Source organism: Prionailurus viverrinus, chromosome D1, assembly GCF_022837055.1.
Source record: "Prionailurus viverrinus isolate Anna chromosome D1, UM_Priviv_1.0, whole genome shotgun sequence".
Taxonomy (NCBI): domain Eukaryota; kingdom Metazoa; phylum Chordata; class Mammalia; order Carnivora; family Felidae; genus Prionailurus; species Prionailurus viverrinus.
Genome location: NC_062570.1, coordinates 112,767,500 through 112,790,273, shown reverse-complemented (window position 1 = coordinate 112,790,273; position 22,774 = coordinate 112,767,500). Strand labels below are relative to the sequence as shown.

At 58.2% G+C, this 22,774-nt stretch overlaps 1 protein-coding gene across 11 annotated transcripts in view; it reads left to right on the top strand.

Annotated features, from left to right (window-relative positions):
- Positions 1-22,774, top strand: part of SHANK2 (SH3 and multiple ankyrin repeat domains 2) — a 516,273-nt gene that overhangs the window by 61,902 nt on the left and 431,597 nt on the right. For all 11 annotated transcript variants that reach the window (XR_007156245.1, XM_047877830.1, XM_047877836.1 and 8 more), the window contains one exon: positions 11,253-11,472. Coding sequence is in view for 10 of the 11 variants with exons in the window: in XM_047877830.1 (XP_047733786.1) it covers positions 11,266-11,472 (207 nt within the window). In the remaining variant the exon portion in view is untranslated. The remainder of the gene's footprint in view (positions 1-11,252; positions 11,473-22,774) is intronic.

Below are 22,774 nucleotides of genomic sequence, written 5' to 3'. Positions count from 1 at the left end.
CAGCACAGCACAGGGGGCGCTGAGCCCGTGATGCTCCTTATCTCATCGGAGCCTCAGGACCCCTCTGGGGACGTCCCCTCATGTCCCCCCCCCCCCTGCTGCAGCCCCGGACCGGGCCCCCCAGAGGGGCAGGGGCCTTGGGAGTGGAGGTGGGCCTTCCCCGGCTGGGATAGACGGGGTAGACGGAATATTCATGCTCCCCCCTCCTAAATTCCGGGCCCCCATGTGGCTGTAATTGGAGATGGGGCCTTTAGTGAAGCAGGTGATGTAGGCAAAATGACATCGTCACTGGGGTGGGGCCTTGATCCTGCAAGATTAGTGTCCTTGTAAGAAGAGTCGCCACAGAGCTCCCTCCCTCCACGTGAGGACACAGCGAGGGTGCCGTTCGCAAGCCGTGAGGACCGTGCTGGTCCCCTGATCTCGGACTTGAAGATGAATGTCTGTTGTGTAAGCCCCCCCCCCCCCCCCCCCCCGTCGGTGGCGTTTTGTTACGGCTTCAGGCAAAGACCCTGGGCCTTGTCCCCACCCTGGGTCTGGCAGAACACCCTGGGCGTTCACGGGGCGTCTGCTCTCCCGCAGACTGTCGGCACGGTGAAGGTCAGATCGCGGTCTGGAGGGGGCCTCTGAGCCCCGCCGTGAGCGCTCAGTGTAGGGGAGCAGTCGTGCCCCCCTCTCGGCAGGCCTGTCTGGATGTTCGGGCGGGGCAGGAGTACACGTGCTTCCTGTTTAAAATGATCCAGCCAGGGGCGTCTGGGGGGCTCAGTCGGTTGAGCATCTGATTTTGGCTCAGGTCACGATCTCGTGGTTCATGAGTTCGAGCCCCGCGTCGGGCTCTGGGCTGACAGCTCGGAGCCTGGTGCCTCCTTCCGATTCTGTGTCTCCCTCTCTCTCTGCCCCTTCCCTGTACATGCTCTGTCTCTCTTCTTTCTCAAATATAAATAAACATTAAAAATAATAAAATGATACATGCAGCTAGCAAGCTGTTAGATAAAACATGTTTTCACAGAGAAACTTTCATAGAGACAAAATTTTAAAAGTGTTTGGAGATTTAGGGCCACCTGGGTGGCTCAGTCGGTGAAGCATCCGACTTCAGCTCAGGTCATGATCTCACAGTTTGTGAGTTCAAGCCCCATGTTGGGCTCTGTGCTGACAGCTCAGAGCCTGGAACCTGCTTTGGATTCTGTGTTTCCTTCTCTCTCTGCTCCTGCCCTATTCACACTCTGTCTCTGTCTCTCAAAAAGTGAATAAACGTTAAAAATATTAAAAAAAAAAAAGTGTTTGGAGATTTGTCATTTCATGGGAGTGGAAGTTGGCATTATACTAAATGTGACCGAATCCAGCAACGTCTGGAAAATAGTCAACGTTGTTAATTTTTACCTATTCTGTAAAATGTATTTGTCCTGCCTTCCGTTTAGCGAAATTGCTACGCACAATTTATGTTCCGCTGAGAGCATAATCTAAATAATTAAAAACTTAATATATTAATGCGCACAGAATGGGGATGGGTTTTCAAAAGAACAGAAGGGAAAATAAATTTAAGCATTTTTGGGTAAGATTCCAAAAAGGACAGCTACTGAAATATTTCAAATGACCCACGAAAAGGCAAAATACAAATTATAATTCCTGAGCCTTGTAATTTCAAGCGGCGATCATTGAAAACAGCAACACTTAAATTCGGCCTCCTGAGAAATTAACTTCCTGGGCTATTTTTATGAACCCAGAACAAGTAGCCAATGGGAAGATTCAGCGTCTTCTGCGTGGGTCGTATTTAGGGTTCTGTGGATCCAGGTTCTGGAGGCACATGGGTGGTTGAATGTTCCCAACTGTTCCTCAGACACCACGTGGCACCGTTGTGAACTCAGGCCCACCTTGGAGATGCGCCAGGCTGGGTTCCAGACCACCGCCAGGGAGTGAAGACCGCAGCCGAGCTGGGCAGGTGAGGGGCTCAGTTTCCCGGCACGTATAAATGTTAGGTTTGCACTACGCTGCCCTCTGTTAAGTGTGCAAAGCAGTATGTCTAAAAAAATAATGTGCATGCTTTATTTTTTTTATTTAAAAAAGTTGTTTCTTAATGTTTATTTTTGAGAGAGACAGACAGCATGAGCGGGGAGGGGCAGAGAGAGAGGGAGACCCAGAATCCAAAACGGGCTCCAGGCTCCGAGCTGTCCGCACAGAGCCCGATGCGGGGCTCGAACCCACGAACCGTGAGATCATGACCTGAGCCGAAGTCGGACGCTCAACCGAATGAGCCCCCCTCCCCCCCCCCCCGGGCGCCCCAGTAATGTGCATACTTTAAAGACTACTTTGTTGTGGGGGTGGGGGGCTCAGCCAGTTAAGCACCGATTCCAGCTCAGGTCATGATCTCGTGGTTTGTGCGTTCCAGCCCCGCGTTGGGCTCTGTGCTGACTGTGCAGAGCCTGCTTGGGATCCTCTTCTCTCCTTCTCTCTCTGCCCACCTCTCTCAAAATAAATAAACTTAAAACAATTTCCTTTGTTGCTAAAAAATGCTAGCCGTCATCTGAGCTCTCCCTGAATCTTTATCGCTGATCACAGATCACTGTAACAGACAGAATAACAATGAAAATTTTGACATGTTGCAAGAATTACCAAAACGTGGTACAGACCCAGAAAATGAGCAAATGTACTGGGGAAAGGCGCCGGGAGGCTCGCTGGGCACAGGGTCGTCGCGGACCCTCCGCTTGCAAAACACGTGGTGTCCTTGAAGGTCAATAAAGGAAAGTGTGAGAAAGTGAGGTAGCCTGTGGTTCCTTCTGGAACCGGGGACTGGGAAGTTACATGTCCTTGTACCAGAAGCGCTGGGACCCTCGCTGGCCGGTCTCACTTCGCCTGCTCACACCGTCCGTCGGTCCGTCCATCCGTCCCCGCGGCACTGGAGGGGGAGGGGGACGCGGGTCAGTGGCGGTGACAGGAAGGTGACTCGCTGAGGCAGGCAGTCACTGGGGAGGCTCCAGGCTCCTGGCCTGTGCTGGGCCCTGAGCCGGGTGGGGCCGGGTGTGGGCTCGGCCAGGGGAGGGCATCCCGGGGGGGGGGGGTGGCTGCTCACAGAGAAGAGGTCTCTGCTCCCGAGAAGATCCAGATGACAGGGTCTGAGGTGTCACCCGTGCCCTGACCGGGCCCCTGGACAGACTGAGCTTAAAGGGCCTGAGGACAGACATCTCTGGGCCCACAGGTCCCACCGTGGGGTTTGACAGGCTGCTCAGAACGGACTCTCGGGCCTGCTGCATGGGTCACTGTCCGCACCGGGGGGCGGGGGGCAGTGGGCCGTGCTGGGGAGAGGGTGCTGGAAGGGCGTCTCCCGCCAAGAGGTTGGCACCTCCGTTCTGAACTCCCCGGAGCGGGGAGGTGTTTCCTCCAGACGCTCTCTTAGGAAGGCCAAAGTCATGGGTGCAGAGGACGGGCAGAGTCCCACAGCCGTGGCAATAACAGGAATTAAAGGAAAGCCGTCCTCGGCTTAAATACTGTCATCAGGGGTGACGGCAGGCCTGGGGGTGGCTGCAGCCCCGCCCACCGCACAGCAGGTGTCCCGAGCCTCTCACGTAGCCCCCAAGCCGGCAAGGGCCCGTCTCAGGGTTGGGAATTGTAAAAGCATTTTCATAACAGACACATCCCAGCTTTCAGATCTCGGTGACATTTGTTTCCCCCTGGAAATCTCAGAGCTCTGTAATTTTGCTTGAGGCGCCCGGTTCCCAGACCCGGTAATTAGACTTGGCCGCTGGGAACCCATCGTCTGGAAGGTGTGTCCGCCCTGTGCAAGGCCCCACAGACAGCGCTGCCCCAGCTGGAGCCACTTGGGGAAGCCGGCCTCCCTCCCAACCCCGCGGGCGGGGGTGGGGGGCGGGGGGGGACCTTGGCCGATGCTCCCTCGGTGGTAGGTCAGCGTGCATCGGGCAGGAGGACTCAGGCCGTGCCGCCTTCTCCGGGCATTCCCAGCACAGGGGCCAGAGCCCGGCAGGGGCAGGCCAGCTAGGACAGTGGGGCTGGGACCCACTCCTGAGTCCGGAATGCCCTGCCCGCCCGGGCCGTGCAACCATAGTGTGATTTTGCGTTTCATCTCGGAGCCCGAGGGCAGCTAGTTCGTGAGAGCCGGAGACGAGGAACCAGCTGAACTTTTCCCTGGTGGGTCAGGGTCCAAGGGAGAAAGCGGGAAGCTTGCCTGAGGAAGGACGTGAACAATAATGCATTTGTTAAAACGGAGCGGGGCCAGAGGGAGCCTGTGGGAAGTCTGTCCTGGCGGCCCAGCCTCCTATAAGCCTACGACTGCTGTAAACATTAAGGTCCACGCTTTAAAAACATATACAAATATATCCATAAATGCCAACATTCTGCATCCCGCCTGCTGGTGTTCATCAGCTGCTGTGTGGACGAGGGGCGTGCTTTGGTGCCCAGACCGGGGGGAATCGACCCGCTTTCCCCTTCCGGGGCCGCACACCTCCCTCCCCTTCTCGTGGGCAGTTCAGGCTCGAAGCTCCTTGGTGCCCAGGGCAGGTTGTCTTGGGGGTTTCCTGGGAGCGGCTCCAAGGGCACATCTGGAACCCACCCGTCCCGTCTGGGCCGTCCAGCTGAGGCGCCCTCCCTGCTGGCATCACGAGGGGCTGGGGCCGGGGCAGGTCCCTTCCTGGCTGCCCTTATCTGAGTAGGAGCCGTAATGATACCCTCCTGCCTACCACACTCTTGCGAGGGTGTGGCGCTTGGGGTCGGTGCGCCTCGGCCCTTCCAGAAGCATCAGCTGTGCCCGGACCACACTGGGCGCCCCTCGGCCTCACCCATGCGTCTCCTTTCAGAATCTGGAGTAGACTTGATTGATCAGGGACTTGTGTCCAAAAAACCACTAGGAGGCAGATCCTGGGTTATAGTCATTGGATTTTTACAGCCACTGTTAATTAAAAACATTGTAACCATACAGAAAGGTAGGAGAACATAGTAAGTTATTTATTATTTTTTTAATTGTTAATTTTTTAAGGTTATTATTTATTTTTGAGAGACACATGCACACACACACACACACACACACACACACAGTGTGAGTAGGGGAGGGGCAGAGAGAGAGGGAAACACAGAGTCCGAAGCAGGCTCCAGGCTCCGAGCTGTCAGCATGAAGCCCAACGCGGGGCTCGAACCCACGAACCATGAGATCATGACCTGAGCCGAAGTCGGACGCTTAACTGACGGAGCCACCCAGAGGCCCCAATTATTTATTTTGTAAATATTTATTTATTTATTTTGTGTGTGGGGGGGAGGGGCAGGGGCAGGGAGAGAGGAGAGAGAGAGAGAATCTCACGCAGGCTTCGTGCTGTCCACGCAGAGCCCGTCATGGCGCTCCAGCTGACGAATGGCGAGATCATGACCGGAGCTGAAACCAAGAGCCCGACGGTGAACCGACTGAGCCCCACGGGTGCCCCAAATATTGCATCAAAGCATAATCCGTTCGGTGTTCATTACTTAGGCCTTTAAAAAAAAAGTTTACTTATTTCATAAAAACATTTGAAGATTTTGCCATACGTTCACATACGATTCCACTTTTCTGGATTTACGTGAGAGAATCAGGTAGCTCAGCCGAGTTCTATCCCGTCCACAGCGTGAGCTGTGGTCGCGCACGTGGTTACGTGTGTCATTACGGCCACAGCCGTCTGCTGGCCTGACCTAGGCTGGATTGATGAAAGGACTCGGGGAACCAGGGAGGGAGCTCGGGTGGATGACGTGGCACCAACAGGTGTCGGGACGGAGAGGACAGACGTCGTTTATCCACAGACACGGTGGGGATGGGAACAGAGACGTTACTCGGGAGGCTGGTTCCACAAATGCCAAGATAACCTGGGTAGGTGGCTGATTCTTTCCCCTGGCCTTTCCGGCTGCTCTTCCCCGCCCCTCTGCCCCCCTGCCCCCGGCTCCCCACTCCCTGCAGCCCAGAGCTCACGCCAACTGGCGGGCGGTTCCAAACCATGCGCGTGGCAGCCTGGGTGTCCCCAGCATTTGGTGCCAATTCCTGCAGCCATGACGGTGACCCTGTGTGTCCACGTCTGTGCACGGTCCCCGTGCAGCCCCCTGGGGGTCTCCCTGCCTTGAGGATGAGTGAACTTTATGCATTTGAGCGAGGTAAAGGTGGAATCACAAAATCCTGCTGCCAGCTTGTCACGTATATAGGGTGCTTTGTGTTTTCTTCTTATTTTTAATCTTTTTTTAAAAATTTTTTTTAACGTTTATTTATTTATTTTTTTATTTTTTTATTTTTTTTTTTTTAATTTTTTTTTTTCAACGTTTTATTTTATTTTTGGGACAGAGAGAGAGCATGAACGGGGGAGGGTCAGAGAGAGAGGGAGACACAGACTCGGAAACAGGCTCCAGGCTCTGAGCCATCAGCCCAGAGCCCGACGTGGGGCTCGAACTCACGGACCGCGAGATCGTGACCTGGCTGAAGTCGGACGCTTAACCGACTGCGCCACCCAGGCACCCCACGTTTATTTATTTTTGAGACAGAGAGAGACAGACCATGAACGGGGGAGGGAGGGTCAGAGAGAGGGAGACACAGAATCTGAAACAGGCTCCAGGCTCTGACCGGTCAGCACAGAGCCCGATGCGGGGCTCAAACTCACAGACCGCGAGATCGTGACCTGAGCCGAAGTCGGACGCTTAACCGACTGAGCCACCCAGGCGCCCCGCCTTTTAATCTTTATTTTTGAGAGAGAGAGAGGACAGAGCGTGAGCAGGGGAGGGGCAGAGAAGGGGGAGACTCAGAATCTGCAGCAGGCTCCAGGCTCTGACTGTCAGCACAGAGCCCGACACAGGGCTTGAACCCACAAACTGTGAGATCGTGACCTGAGCCAAAGTCGGATGCTTTAATTGGCTGAGCCACCCCAGGCACCCCCGTTTTTCCTTGTTAGGCTCCCCAGGGGGGTGGGTGAGAGAAACACGTTCTGGGGGTCAGTGCACGTTACTGACCTGTGTTTTTATAGCCGCCCCAGAGGTCGGTGTGCCGAAACGCTTGCCCAGGGGTGGCGGGGGCAACCTTTCCTCCCCCAGTCCGGCACTGACTTCCCAAGCGAGGCTGGGTTCCGTGGCATTGCGGCTTTCGGAGCCTGCCCTGCCCACCACACTGTGGGGTGAAGAACCCCCGTGGCCCCTCTGACCCCCACGGTGTTGCCGGATAAAATGCAGGACGCCCAGTTCTGTTTGAATTGCAGACGAACAAAGAATAAAGACGAACATAGTTTTCCGTGGCAGCGCGTCCCACGCGATGTTCGGGAAATACGTCCAGTAAGACGTATTTATTGTTGATCCGAGATGAAATGTGGCCGGGCGCCTTCTCTGCCACCTGGCCGTCCTCCCGGGAGTTAATAATTAAATGTTTTCCCAGGGCTTTGCCTTTCCCATGGGCCTGCCCGTCTCGTGGCTCAAGCCCCGTTTCAGGTCAGGACCTTGTGCTCAGGTCTGCGCCCCGAGCTCCGGGGCCGTCCTCCGAAGGTCCAGGGTGCAGGCCTTTTCCTCTTCAGACCCGCCCAGTGGGGCCTCCTGCTCCCGCACTTTGGTGGCAGGCGCGTCTGTTCGCGGGTGTCACCCTGGGCCAGTGTGACGCGCCCTCGTGCGGGGGCCGCGTGCGGAGGTCCGTGGGTCACAGGAGCCTCTTCCTCTTCTGGCTGTCGGTTCTGTTTCTGGAGTCGAGTTTGACTCCAGTTGGTGTGAGCACCGTCGAGTCCCGTCCCGCCTTCTTTAATTTTCTGGAGAGTAAACCCCCGCGGGGGTTGTGCGCATTTCCCGACGGCTCAGACCTGCGTGTCCCTGACGGTCACCGGCCCGGTGGGTCCAGCTGCAGACGTGTTGCGGGGCTGGTAAAGTGACCGCTAGGGACGCTGAATTCCCCACGAGTGTCCTGGCCGAGTGTGTGCCCGAATCTGTCCCCCGTGAAACTGCCTGCCCGCCAGCCGCGGCCGAGCTCACCGTGCCATCCGGCCACCTCGGCGCCTGTGCTTCGGCCCCTGTGCCCACCTCTCCCTGTCTGCTGAGGGCCCACGGTGTCCCACTGCTGCGGGGGGTGGCGGCGAATAAACAGACCCCCCGTGCACACGGATGCTGAAGTGTCGCCCGAGCAAGGTGACCCTGGGGAGCAGCTCACATCGAGGCTGCGGAGGGCTTTCGAGGAAGGGAGCCAGGGTGGGCGTAGATGGGGAGCAGTGCCCTGGCCGCCACCTCAGGAAGCGGGGCTGGGATCCTGCGTGAGCCCCCCGCGGAAGTAACTCGGCCCTTGAACCGTCTCAGACGGGCGTGCACTGTGCCCGCTTCTGCTGGGGGCTGTCCGCCTGCCCGTCTTGCGGATGCTGACCCTCGAGGCCCAACTGCGAGCCCCCAGGGGCCAGCACCCATCCTTTGTGGGGAGAGCTGGTGGGCCCGGTGGGCCTGGGACATCCCCCTTCACTTCCACCTGGGCCTGGCTTCCCATAAACCTGACGGCGTCCCTGCCCATCAGACAGGGATGCCCTGCTGTCCTGTGAGTGGGAGGCCACCTTCGCTGTGTCCTCTCTGTGTCTCTTGGTCCCTGCAGGGTCCGGAAGCAGCACAGGCACGCGGTGAGGAGGGGATGACGTGGTTCTTTATCGGACCCCCGTCAGGGCAGGAAGCGGCCCCCCCCCCCCCGGGAGCCCCGAGTGACGTACGGACCCGTCGGCTGTGTCCGCTCTGACGGCTGAGCCTGCGAACGCCGCGCCTCCCCGCTGTCCCTCACCCCCGGGAAAAGGCAGGTTTGCGTCTGCGCCCCTGTGGCCCCACAGAGCTCTTTTAGGTGCGGCCACGGTCCCCTGGGGAGCTGCCGAGACCGCGTCCCAACCGATGCACCCAGAAATTCTGGTGCTTCTCTTGTTCTGAAACTCCTCCGGGTGACTTCTCTGCAGCCGGGACGAAGAGCGGCTTTTCTAGAGGAAACACGTCGCCGGAACCTGGGACATAGTTGCAAGTGGTGATGTGTGTGCAACTATACGACGTCTTTACAAGCGAACGTTTATGTTACTTATTATAACGTTATGATTACTGGCACGCGATGTGGAAATAACTGTACGTTATCGTATGATTTCTGCACCCTCGTTGTGACTATTCTGTATCACAAAGGCCGTGCGTAGGGTATTCTGTGCAGTTACGTTAGGCGCTTCTTTCTTGCCTGGGGAGATGGTGATTGCAGTTTGGCCGGGCTGCTGGGGACCCTGCTAGGCTGGAGCCAGGGACACCCAGGTCCTGTCCCCGGCCACAGCCCTCTTGCCTCTGACCAGATTTTGCAGTCCTCTGGATGGGGGAACGGGAAGCTCGAATCACAGAGACGTCTGGCAGTGACCACAGAAAAGACCCATCGGCTCTGACGTTTTAATTCGGAATCACACTGGCATTAACTTTGGGGATTTTAACCGAAAACTAAGGATCCTCCTGGGTGATTTGGGCGATCGTGTCACTGGCCTGGTGACCCTCCGTGGGTGGTCTAGGGAGAGATGACTCTGGTCGGACTCTCTCTCGCACTCGTGGTGCGAGGGCAGGAAGGTAACTGCCACCAACCAGGAGAGCCCGGGGCAGAGCTGGAGAGCCCCCAGGGGCGCAGCCGTCCCCAGCATCGCCTGAGCCTCCTGATGGTCACCACAAACCAGAAATCTGGCTTCTCGTATGAAATCCTTAGGTTTGCAAACATTTAAAGCCCCGCGCAGGCCAAACAAAATAGGGTCTGTTGGCCATGCGATGGTGGCCCCTTCCCCAAGGACGGTGCAGACCCGCTGGGCAGTAAGGAGCCCTTGACCCTGGTCAGGGCCTCTCCATTCCCCTGGCGAGGGGGTGCATTTCTGGAGGGGCTCCTTTGCTTTGTTGGGCTTCCTGTGTACCTGGGTGTCTGGTGACCCTGGGAAAGTCTTGGGGGCGGCGCCCCTGGTGGCCGCCTGCGCCCCAGGACTGACCCCACGGGCAGAGCAGTGGAACCTTCCACAGGGTGTTTGCTGTCGTTAAACGAACTCTGGAAGTAAACAGTGCGAGCCGGTTTTCCCACGATGAACACAGAGCTGACGCTGGGTGATCTGTGCCCCACCTGGGGCTTTCCTGAGCCTCCCGGGGTCACGAAACACGAGAGCGGGGGCCACGCACCCCAGCACCTGCCGGGCCTGGAGCCTGGGCCAGATGGCAGGCGTGCTGCTCTGTCCCCCTCCCTCCTGCAAATGGCTGGGTATTTGGTGTGGGGTCCTCATGTGTGGGGGGGGGGGCCCTTCATGCTCACAGCTGTGCCCTCCGCGGGAAGACACCAGGACTTAACCAGGCCATCCCTGAACGGTCAGGGTGGCCTACGTCCCTGGGTGCTCCCAGGACAGCCCCGATTTTGCAGGGAACAACCTGCCCACGTTCCGTGTGCACAGGGACTTGACCTCCTTCACAGAGTTCACGTACAAGTGGTGTTGGCTGCTTTGGCACGGCACCCCCCGGTTCCCCCCGGCTTTTGTCCTCACCTCTCCGGAGCCCTGCCCACAGGGATGGGGGCGTCATTTGGCAGCCTGCTCCCAGAATTACGTCTACATCCTTCTCTGCCCTTCAGCGGCCGTGGTCTTTGCCGGTGCCCCGACCCGGTCTTTGCTGGGGAGCCTCTGCTTGGTGGCACAAAGGCTGTACTTCCAGCTGCCACAGACTTTTGGGGACCCCCGGGTCTCCCCGCATCAGCCTGCTCACGACTTCAGCTCTGCCAGGGTCCTGGGCGCGGGACGAACTCCCCTCTGAGCCTGGCCTTGCCTTTCTGTTCTGTTTTTGCATGTTACCTATCGTTGCTCTGTGTTTGAAGCAGAGGGGTTATTACGACATGAACTTGGTACCTTTGTGACCCGAGCCTGCGTTTCTTCCTCTCCTGCTGCCCTGTCCTGATAGAAAGACAAAAGAGAGTTTTTCTTCCTTACCTTGGGAGGCTTCCAGCTGCCCCCGGGGCTCCTCGGTTAGTCCCCGTGAGCTTTGGTCATGGCCACCGCTAGTTAGGGCTCCCTCCGTGTGCCGGGTTTCCCAGCTCTGGGCAGAGCCCGTGGGCCCCCACGCGGCTCCTGGCCGCCTCCTGGCCCGGGGTTCCGGAGAGCACTGGGGGTGCCGAGTTCTCCCCGCCTTCGGAGGTCTGTGCATCACTCAACGGTGGCCCGGCCGCCCGTGCAGGGGCGTGAACCCGGGACGCCGGCCTCCGCGAGCGCTGGGGTTTGCCTGTTTTCACGTTGCCTCCTTGTTCTCCTTCTCCCCGCTCCTCACAGACGCAGCGCAGCCATGCCACGTAGCCCGACGTCCAGCGAGGACGAGATGGCCCAGAGCTTCTCCGACTACTCCGTGGGGTCGGAGTCGGACAGCTCCAAAGAAGAAACCATCTATGACACCATCCGGGCCACAGCGGAGAAGCCCAGCGCCCCCAGGATGGAGGAGAGCCAGGGCCACGCGGTGGTGATCCGTATCCTCATCCAGGACCTGCAGCAGACGGTAGGCCCCGTTGCTCGTTTCGGTCAATGCCAAGCGTGCCTGCGGGTGGCCTCTGCACGGCCTGTCCTGGTGGCGTCCCACACGGCGTGCGCCTGCTCCGCCCTCCCTCCTCCCCATCAGCTGCCTTCGCCGGCACGCTGGCACCTCGGTGCCCTTGCTGAGCACCTGCTGTGTGCCGGGGGCGGGGGAGCCCAGGCCTCGAGGGCACGGGGGCCAGCCTTGCCGAGGAAATGCACACGGTGGACGCGTGGGCAGGCGGGGCCTCCGGCACCCGAGGGGGCCCTGCCTCTTCCTCCGCTGCTCTGTGCTCAGTGCGGCACGGCCCCCGGGGTCCCGTGCTCCTTCTCGCTTGCCAGGCTGTGCAAGCTCTGTCCGGCCTGCCCCTCCCTGTGCCGCCCACTGCCGACTCCCAATTGTCCCTCAGGGTCTGGGCCCCATACCTGGGGCGGCCCCGGTAGCCCTCGGGGCTTCTCGTTGGCCCCGGCCCCGGCGTGTGCCCTGCCTTGCACTCGTTTGGTTCCCGTGGGCCCTTGCTGGTGGGCCTGCCTGTGTGGCCGCTGCCTGGAGGGTCGGCTCGTGGGGACACGGGCGGGGCTGGGGTTGTCGGAGCCGCTGTGTGAGGCGCTGGTGCCGTGGGGGAGGTGGAATATGTCACCCGAGACCGCGAGCACCCCCGGGTTGGGGTGTGGGGTGTGGGGTGCGGGGGACCCGTCAGGCTGGGCCGGGCGGAGTCTGGGGCACACGGTGACACCAAGCGAGGCGGTCAGAGGCTGGCAGACCCACGGCCAGGCCGAGCAGGTACACCCAGTGGCGACAGTTCTCTTGTATCCGTGCGTCAGGTGACATGGTCTCTGAGCACAGCCCTTTCTCCCCTGGGCTCCCCTTTGGGGTGGGACTCAGGGGGCACCCGGGTGAGATGTGGGTCATCTCATGCTCTCTGTTTTCCTCGTCTCTGTCAGTCGTGTGCGGGTGTGGACCCTGCGCGCTTCAGGTTGAAGGCAGTGGGAGCAGCAGGTGGTGTGGACGGCCTGCGGGGGGCTCGGGGGGGCGGGCCCGGAGCTCTGCGTCCACGCTTTGTGCTAAAGAGCAGAGTCCCTGGGCTGAGGCCGCGGTGGGGAGGGGGTCCTCTCAGGATCAGAGGAAGTGGCCGGTGTCCCCCCGCTTTGCGCACGTCAGGCCCCCGCCGCCCGGCACCGTGGGGTCTGCTACGTTGGCTCGGTACCTCGGAGCGCGGGGTCTCCCCTTGTCTGGGGGGAGCGGCTCCAGCAGGACACTGTCCTCTCCAGAGCGAGGCCTGGGGGTGCTGAGGTGCGTCCTGCGGACCTGTCGCCCACGAGCGGGGTCAGCCGGATGCTGCACCTTCCGGAAGATGCTCCAGAGCGGATCCCGCGGGCCGCCTGGCAACACAGGTGTGGCTTTCAGGAGGGCAGGACGGCGTTGAGGCGTTCCGTCTTCCGCGTCGTTTACCATCTCTTACAAAAGTTACTCCTTATGAAGACGTCAGGTGTTGGGAAAGCACGCACACCAGCCCCAGAGCGGCTGCAGCGAGCCTTGGGTCACATCCTGCACGCGACTCTCCGGAAGGTGACAGGTGACGGGGTCTGTGCGTACGGACGGAAGCGGGTCGGGGAACACGGGCCGCTGGCAAACCAACATCGCGTGGTTTTATGTTAACATCAGAGGAGAAAAAGACAGTGAAGGAAACGCTGAACTTGAGCGATTCCTGGGCTGGAGGAGACTCTTTCCAAATCAATCCGTAAACGTAAACAATTATGAAACGCTGGAAGGCTGGAGGTTTCGTTGTTGTCCCTGATTACGGTTTTCCCCTCCTTTTCTCCGACCATAAGGAACTTGGCACGCTCTCATCTCGTTGGGGTAAATTAAGCTAATTGGAGCGGTAAACAGACTTCCAGACATCAGGTGCTTAACACAGAGACGCTGGACTTCTTTCTCTCAAACCAGCCCGCTGGACCGACAGGGACGAGGACACAGAGATTCTGTTCCACACAGTCGTCCAGGGACCCAGACCCCTTCCGCTCAGTGGCTGGGCTGCCCCGGGGCTCTGGAGCCCTCCCCGGGTCCCCTGACCTGCCCAGAGGGTGAGGGCGTAGAGAACTGGGACACGTCACTTCCCCGACCGTCCCGGTTCCTCGGAGGCTGCATCTGACTGCAAGGGAGGCTGGGAAACGGACTTTGGCTCTGAGCCTAGGAAGGAAGAGGTCGGTGTTGTGACAAACGGGGAGCTGGTTGTACAGGTGTGCACACGCACACACATGCGCACGCTCACTGACACACATGTGCACACATGCACACTCATGCACACACAAGTATACATGTACAGGCACACACGCACTCATGCACATGCACACACATGTACAGGCACACACATGCACACTCACGTACACACACACACAGGCACATGTTCACACGTATGCACATGTGCACACACCCACACGCACACACGCCCCCTCATGCAGCCGTGCACACATGTGCAAACTCACGCACACACAAGTACACATGTACAGGCACACATACGCTCATGCACACGCACATGCACACACACACGTACAGGCACACACATGCACACTCATGTACACGTGCACACACATGCACACACACGCACAGGTATATGTTCACACGTATGCACATGTGCACACACCCACACATGCCCACTCATGCAGCCGTGCACACATGTGCACACTCACGCACACACAAATACACATGTACAGGCACACATACACTCATGCACACGCACACACACGTACAGGCACATGCATGTACGTGCACATGCACAGGTACATGTTCACATGGATGCACATGTGCACACACACACACACGCCCACTCATGCAGCCATGCACACATGTGCACACTCACGCACACACAAGTACACATCTACAGTCACACATACGCTCATGCACATGCACACACACACGTACAGGCACACACATGCACACTCATGTACATGTGCACACACATGCACACACACGCACACGTACATATTCACACGGATGCACATGTGCACACACCCACACACACGCCCACTCATGCAGCCGTGCACACTCATGCACACACAAGGCACACATGTACAGGCACACATGCATGCACACGCACACACGTGCACACAGCCACACGTGTAAGGCACACACACAGGCACACACATGCACGCTCATGTACACGTGCACACACACGCACCCACACGTGCTCTCATACACACACATGCACACGCAGGCACACATACGGGCACATGCACACACGCACGCACACGCACCCCCCTCTGCTCCCCCACCTCCCGAGTCTCGTGGGTGCAGACCTGTCTGCTCACTGTCACCGTCCATCCCGCCGTCCCGCTTCAGAGCTCAGGAGCCTCCTGGTCTGGTCTGGCTTCCAGGGGGAGCACCAGCCAGCTGTTTCTGTTTGTGGTTCTGTTTATTTTATTCTCCTCTTAACTGGAGGGACGTAACTGTCCAGTGGTGCCTTTCAGGAAACGTTCCTGTGGCCCTGCTTCCTCGGTGGCCGTGCTGTCGGTCTGCGGCAGTCCTGGGCTCTAACGTCCCCTCGAAGCAGCGAGCCCTGAGGTGCTGCTGTAGGGGGCGCTGGCTTCCTGCAGGCCCGCGGTCCCCACGTTTGCGTCCACAGGTCCGAACGTAGCCTTGCTCATGTGTATTCGTGTGTGAAGACGTTTTATTTAATACACGCCCTTGACTCATGAACCCTGAACACCGACAGTGCCACCGCTCACGCCTGGACGGAGCTCGTGCCACAGGGGAGAAGCACACGGTGCACGTGGCCGTCCTGTGCTTAGACCGCGTGGCACCATCTCTGCACTGTGCCTCCGACCGTGGGAAACCACAAAATCACCAGCAGGAGCACAAAAACGGGCCCTGAGCAGAGCCCAGAAGGACCCTGGCGTGCAGGGCGCAGGATGAGCTGAATGAACCAAAAAGCCTGTCGCCGTCTCGCTCTACCTTGCCCGGAGCGTGCAGATCGGACGCCACAAACGCTTGGCCGCTCCGTAAGTGGTCACGGAAGAGCCACGGATGCTGACTTGGGGACACAGACGAACGTTAGCGAGCGGGCAGACCCCCAAATGTGGAATCCGCGAATAAGGAGAATCGACTGTGCGTGTGTCCCTGTGGTTTTCGTGTCGATTTCTCCGTGCGCCGTCGGAGGCAGGACTCCTTCCCACCTCACCCCACAGCTTCGGGGACGTCGCTCGGCTGCGTCCCGTCGGTGACCTGAGTTTTTCCTTCTTTAACCGGCTCCCTAACGAAGTGGCCTCGGTTCCCATACGGGAAGCGTTTGGTGCCGGCCGTTCTGTTTCTCCCGGAAAAGCTTCCCACCTGCAGATTCTGTTTGCCCCTCGTTTCTGTGAGGTTTTCTTACACGCCGTCTGGGTTTCCGCGTTGCCGGTTGGGCTCTGTGTTTCTTGGACAGCATCGCCGTCACCTGGGTTTCTCCGTCTGCCTTTTCTCTGACGGCCTTCATCGCTGGTGCCTCCTTGTCCTCTGCGATTCTCTCGGGTCCTCCTTTATGGTGTTTCCACTTGGACCCACTCTGTTCTGCGATCCCTGATTGAATGTGGTCGTGTGATTTCGGATTTCCGTTTGATTTCGCAGCCCTGCGTGGGCCCATCTTGAAAGCTATTCTTTTCAGCTGTTGGTGTTTTTACTAGGTTTTCTGGCTTCTTCTTTGCCCTTTGTAGGTCTTCCTTCTTTTAATTGGGGCGTGCTCACTCTGGATGAATGCGTGTCTGATTCCCGCGTGCCTTCCCGCCTACTTTCCTTGTCTCCTCTGTGGCATGTCTTTGCTGTCTCCGGGCTGCCTCTGCCTGGCGTGTCCACTTTGGCAGAAACTTGCTGTCTTTCTGGTGTTCTGGTTGCGTGTGGGTGAACCGTCCTCAGCTCCCTCCCATCCTGATGCCCAATGTCCTGCAGACGCATTCCCTCGGGGGGAAACCCCGGGTCCCGTAACGGCACCGTGGGCCAGTGTATTAAGGTCTTTTTGTTTTCCTGTCACGATGCTGCTTATTAAATTTGTGTGCACAATTTTGTCCCGTCCTTTTTTCGTTATTATTGAAATTTTAGTTAGTTGACCTACAGCCCGATGTTGGTCTCAGGAGCAGAATTCAGTGACTCGCCCCTTATGTGCAACACCCAGTGCTCAGCGCACGTGCCGTCCTTAACGCCCCTCCCCCGTCTAGCCCCCCCCCCCCCACCTCCCTCCACCAACCCTCAGTTTGTTCTCTGTCATGAAGAGTCTCTTGAGGTTTGTTTCCTTTTCTTCTCTCGCTCCCTGCCCTCCTGTTCCTCTGTTTTGTTTCTTCAATTCCGCGTATGAGTGAAGTCCTACGGTACTTGTCTTTCTTGGGTCGGTTATTTCGCTTAGTGTAAGAAACTCTCGTTCCGTCCACGTGGTGGCAAATGGCGGCATTTCCTTCTTTTTTATAGCCAAGTAATATTCTACTGTGTGTATAAACCACATCTTTATTCATTCATCGGTCTGCGGACACTGGGGCTCTTTCCATCCTTTGGCTGTTGTCGGTAGTGCTGCTGTAAACACCGGGGTGCATGTGCCCCTTCGAAACAGCACACCTGTATCCCTTGTAGTGCGATTGCTGGGTCGTACGGTAGTTCTATTTCTAATTTTTTGAGGACCCTCCACACTGTTTTCCAGCGTGGCTGCACCAGCTTGCCTTCCCACCAGCAGTGCAAAAGAGACCCTCTCTCTCCGCGTCCTCGCCAACACCTGTCGTTGCCCGAGTTGCTCATGGGAGCCATTCTGACCGGTGGCAGGTGTTGTCTCACTGTGGTTTTGATTTGCATTTCCCAGATGATGAGTGACGTGGAGCATGTTTTCGTGTGTCAGTTGGCCATCTGGAGGTCTTCTATGGAGAAGTGCCTACTCATGTCTTCTAACCATTTCTTCACTGGATTGTTTTTGGGGTGTTGAGTTTGATGCATTCTTTATTGATTTTGGATACTGACCCTTTATCTGAGATGTCGTTTGCAGGGGCGCCTGGGTGGCTCAGTCGGTTAAGCATCTGACTTTGGCTCAGGTCATGATCTCACAGTTTGTGGGTTCGAGCTCCACGTCGGGCTCTGTGCGGACAGCTCGGAGCCTGGCGCCTGCTTCGGATTCCGTGTCTCCCTCTCGCTCTGCCCCTCCCCTGCTTGTGCTCTGTCTCTCTCTGTCTCTCAAAAATAGACCTTAAGAAAAAGATATGTCGTTGGCCAATATCTTCTCCCGTTCCGTCGGTTGCCTTTTAGTTTCGTTGAGTGTTTCCTTCGCTGTGCAGAAGCTTTTTTTATCTTGATGAAGCCCCAACGGTTCACATGATGTGTGTTATTTCAGTTAGTTTGTGTAACAACCTGACATGGGCTGTGTTGTTGACGTACTTACTAAACACACAAAGTGAGCACAGTGTGTAACCAGCATGGGACGAAGTGACGGGATGTCACCCATGCCCCAAGGCCCCGTGACGCCCTCCTGGTCCCAGTTGACAGGTGAGTAGCAGGTGGCCTGGGACACAACGGCCTGCAGCCTCCAAACCTGCCAGAAGCTGGTGTTTGCTGTGGCCAGCGGGCAGCCTTGCAGAAAGCATGGCATGGGGTCGGGTGCGTCTGAGACACTCGGGGTCACATCCCCCACCGTCCGCCCGTGTTTTGGGGCACAGCACCAAAGGTCTCGAGCTGGGGCTGTGCAGGCTGGCCGTGCAGCCGGGACCAGGCGACAGCAAATGCCCTTTAAACTTCTGTTACCTTGATCGGTCTCCTTGGTCAAAGTTGGCAGTGTCTACACCTGGGAGGCCGTCACTGGTGGCAACGGAGAGAGAGTCCACGGCTGTTGAGACGCTCCACGGATAGTGAGCAAGGGTGTGGGAGATTGAAGAGGTCAACACGACGCCGGGTCAGGCGGACACAGGGCAGTGGGAGCCTGCCTGGAAGCCCGAGTCCCGCCTCTGCCTGCCATGACCTCTTCCTGGCGGGTGGCGTGGGGGACTTCTGCCCCCCACCACTCCTCCCCCCCACCCCGGGATTCTGACTGCTCTGCCAGCGGCTTCGGGAACCCGTCAAGAATTACTGATGGAGAGACATCTACTCTCCAGGCCCGCAGTTACAAAGGTCCGCCAGGGTTCCGTCTCTACTCCCAAGAGTATGATTGTTTCCGGAACCTTCTAAAGATCACCTGTCTTCACTTTGTTCTCGGCAAACAAAGCCCCTGGAGGCTGAGCGCACAACTCCCACGGGTGTGAGCTCCAGCAACAAAGCAGCCATTGTTCCCGTGTGTAGACCGTGCCAGGCCGGGTCCTGCACAGGGGACGTGAGCCGGACCCTGGAATCCTGCCCGGCGGAGCCGTGTGAGTTGCCATGGCCGGTTTGTCACCCCTGTGCCTGCCCACCCGAGGGGAGGTGGTGTCTCCAGGAGCTGTGAGGCTGTCCCTCTTCCGCCCCAGGGACGTCTGGACCTGTCTCTTCTGCCAGAGTGACTGTGGTCCTAGGTCTCCCCCCCCAGTGGGATGACGTTCCCCGCCTCTGAGCGGGAGCCCCCGGCAGGGCTCACCTGCCTTCAGGAGCCCTCCCCAGGCCCCCTGGAGCGAGGCGCACAGTCCGGGTGGGCCTGGGGCGCGGTGACCAGGGTCCCTTTGCTCCAGGCCGCTGCACACGCACGGGGGGCTCACTGTGGGCCCCAAGGCTACACCCGTCAGCAAACCCGGCCCCAAACAGCACGAACTGCAGTCCTTCTGTGATTTATAGTTTCGGGGAAGGTGGGTTTGGAGGCGGGAGCAGAGCTGGCCCCGAGCGCACGGCGGTCCGGTTTCTGCCACGCACCGAGTGGCCCGTCACGAGGAGGAGCTCGGGGCCGGGCCGTGTGGCACTTTCCTCGGGTGTGCCCAGCGCCACCTCGGGGTTCGACCCCGAGTCACTCCGTGGAGGCTGCCAGCCCACGTGTCCGTCACCACCGCCCGTCTGAACGGGTCCATGGAGGCGCAGGGACTGGCCGCCTCCTGGCAGAAGCTGCGGGAAAACGCATCTCTCCTTTTCCGCTTTGTAGATGCTTCCATTTATTATGTAAGTGTGCCCAGCTTTGGTGTTTCGCGTAGGAAAAACCATCTCGGCCGTGGTCCTGACCCCCTGGAAGACACTTCGGCGCCACCCATCCATCCATCCTGTCTCTCTGTCTCCCCCACGGTCAGTCACTCGAACCTCGTCCACCAAAGCAGCAGCCCGTCGCGTCTTCGTGGCTCCTGCCTCCCCACCGCACACATCGGCTGACCGGGACTCTCCACCGTCTATCACTTGCTTCCAAATGGACTGTTTGGTTTCCAAGCGACCTTGGCCCTTCTGCGTAACACTGAGGGTCAAAACAGAACTCCCGGAGCAGCGAGGTCCCACCTTCCCCAGGTTTTAATCCCTTCCTTACCTTTTCTCGCAGAGACACCACTGCATTTGCTTTTCGTATCTGAGGTTCCTGTGATTTTGAATGTTAGGGCTTCTTCACCCGTCTTGGCAATTTCTGAGCCCCTAGTGCTCCCTACTGGCCTCTCTTTCTACAGAGACCGTCCATCGTGATGGAAGGTTCTAGAAGATCCGGGCAGGGATGGCTTCCTACCTTGCAGAGCTCCTTTTGAGCGCGTCGTTGGGCACGTGCTAACTCCTTGCACTTGGCCCCTCGGGAGGTGAGCGCTGGTGTCTTCTCGCATGGGGTCCGGACTTCTGGAAGCCAGCCGCCCCCCAGGTCCCCTTCACGGAAGTGTGTCCTAGGACCGTCTTTCCGGAGGGGGCTTGGGTTGGGGATCCCCCTGCCTGGCTCTCCGCAGCACTCTGGCCCTGAGTGGATCAGCTCTGTCAAGACTTGTCTCCCATCCAAACCAGATTCCTTTGCTGGGAATCCCTCCCCTCCCCTAGACATTCCCATCTTCTACTTAACTCTCACACGAAGCTCGGGAGTCCCAGGGCTCACTCCATGCCCTTCCCACACTCAGGGCCTCAGTTACCACGTCTGAGCGACGGATGGCCACAGCCACGGCCGCACCTCCAGCTCTGACCTCTGTCCCGGGGGCCGGAGTGCACCCCCTTGACAGCTGCTCAGCTGAAAGGTCACGCTGCCTGAAGGGGGTGCCGGGACCCTCCCTTCCTCTCTCTCCAACCCCCCACGCCTGGTCCCACCGCTGTTCCCCCTCTCAGCTAGTGGTTAGCCTTGAAAAAACAACTTTATTAAGGTACGATTTATAAGCCGTAAGAGGCACCTCTCTTAAGGATACCCACGCAGGGACGTTCAGGGAATTTGCTGAGTCGTGCAGCCGTCACCGCCCTCTGCGTCGGGGATCTTCCCATTTACCGCCTGCCCGCAGCTCGTCCTCGCCCACGTCCAGCCCCTGCGTCCACTACCCTGCCTCGTGTCTCTGTGGTCGCCCTGTTGTGGGCACTCGGTGTTCGTGGGGTCATGCAGGATGCGGATTCCGTGTCTGGTTTCTTTCACGCAGTGGAAGAGATTTGAGGCTCCTCCACCTTGTCTCCTTTCTACTGGCAGGGAGCATTCTGTCAATGGACGGGCCACACCTTGCTGTCCACGTTTTGGCCGTGAACTTCTGATTCTGTCGTCCGAGCCGGCATGCGGGGGTCCATCCCCGCCGGACGCCTTACCAGCCCAATGCCGGGTCCTGTCCTGAGCCCTCTGGGTCCCTTGGACCCCGGCTATCCTGTCCGCCTCCGTCACCCTGCCGTCTGTATCCCCGCCTTTCCCCCTGGCCCAGAAGAGCCCACCCAGCAGGAGACGCTCGTAGCGTACACACAGTTCCACCGCGTCCTGCCGGTCTCCCCCAGGAGCCCTTAGGGTCTCAACGATGAGGATCAAATGCTTACCCGGTGCGCCTCCCCTGCCCCCACCGATCCTCCACGAGGTGGCCCTGTGGCCCTTGCTTCCCCTGCGCCCCCAGCACACGCAGGTACACGCTCCGCAGGTACACGCTCGCGTGACTCCTTGGCCAGCGTCTCTCTCCGCCGGGGCTCCCGGTCTGTCTTGTGCGTCCTTGTGCCCCAGCGACTGGTGCGGCTGAATGAACACTGTCACTGAGAGAGTCAATGACGTCATCTGAACCCTCGTCTCCGACCAGTGAGGAGGGGACATCTGAGCAGAGCTGCTGTGGAAGGCTTGGTGCAGAGCGCATGACCTCGTTAATATTTGAGAAGGGGGATCTTGGCTTCTCTGGGTCGTGGGGTCCACGAGGAAGGAAGGAAGCAGAAGCGGGTAGGAGGCTCCTGCAAGAAGCCAGGGGGGCGTTGATGAAGGCGGAGGCCCGCGGACAGGTTCCTGATGAAGAAGTCGGTGGGATCGGAGGAGGTGTCACTCTTGCACAAGAGTGTGGTCTGGCCTTCCGAACGGTCCTTAATTGTGACGTATGTCAACAAGTTTTAAAATGCGATGCCTGTGTCTCGACAGTCTCTCAGTACAGGGGAGAAACAATATCTTGCAAAAATTGAGCTGGAGTTCACCTTCTATACAGTTTGCCCATGAGAAGCACACGGTTCAACGGATTTGAGTAAATTCCCAGATGAGTGTACCTGTTGGCCGCAGTTACTCTTGGAACATTCTCATCACCCCGGAAGGAAACCCTCTGCCCCTCAGCAGTCCGCCCCCCTCCCCGTGCCGCGCAGCCCCTGGCAACCACTCATCTGCTTTCCATCCTCTGGATTTGCCTCTTCTGCACGTTCCCTCTCAGTGAAATCCCCCACTGTGTGGACTGGGAGACAGACCCGTGGTTTCCTTAGCTGTCTGCTTCTCCTGTGGGAGGCAAGCCCAGCATCCCTCAAGTCTGCCCCTGAGACCAGCGCTTACCACATTGGTGCCTTGAAAGCCACCATTAAATGGCCTCACGTGTCATCGAGTAGCCCAGGCAACACGGAGGTGAAAAACTCTTGCGTCCAAAAATGTGTTGGTCTTTCAGGCCGCCATTTTGATTCCGGATCTTCCTGTCTTGGAACGTATTCTTTCCTGCCCGCCCGTTTGCTGACCGAAAGGAAATTTGTTTGGGATGGTAGACTTCATTAGAAAATCAGTTGTACCTGACCCTGGCTTGAGCACATTTTCTGCCCTGAAAGAAAAGTCAGGAGGATTCAGGGGGCCGATGGAGACGATGGTGATAATGTTCTTCCTTCAAGAATTTTGACACTATGCAGTGTGGCCCAGGGCTGACTCCCATCTCCACCAAGGAGACCCCCAAGAGGCAGAGAGACGCCTTAGGTCTTTGATGCTGTTTGTTTTTTTAATATGCAGAAAACTGAAAATACAGGACAATACAAA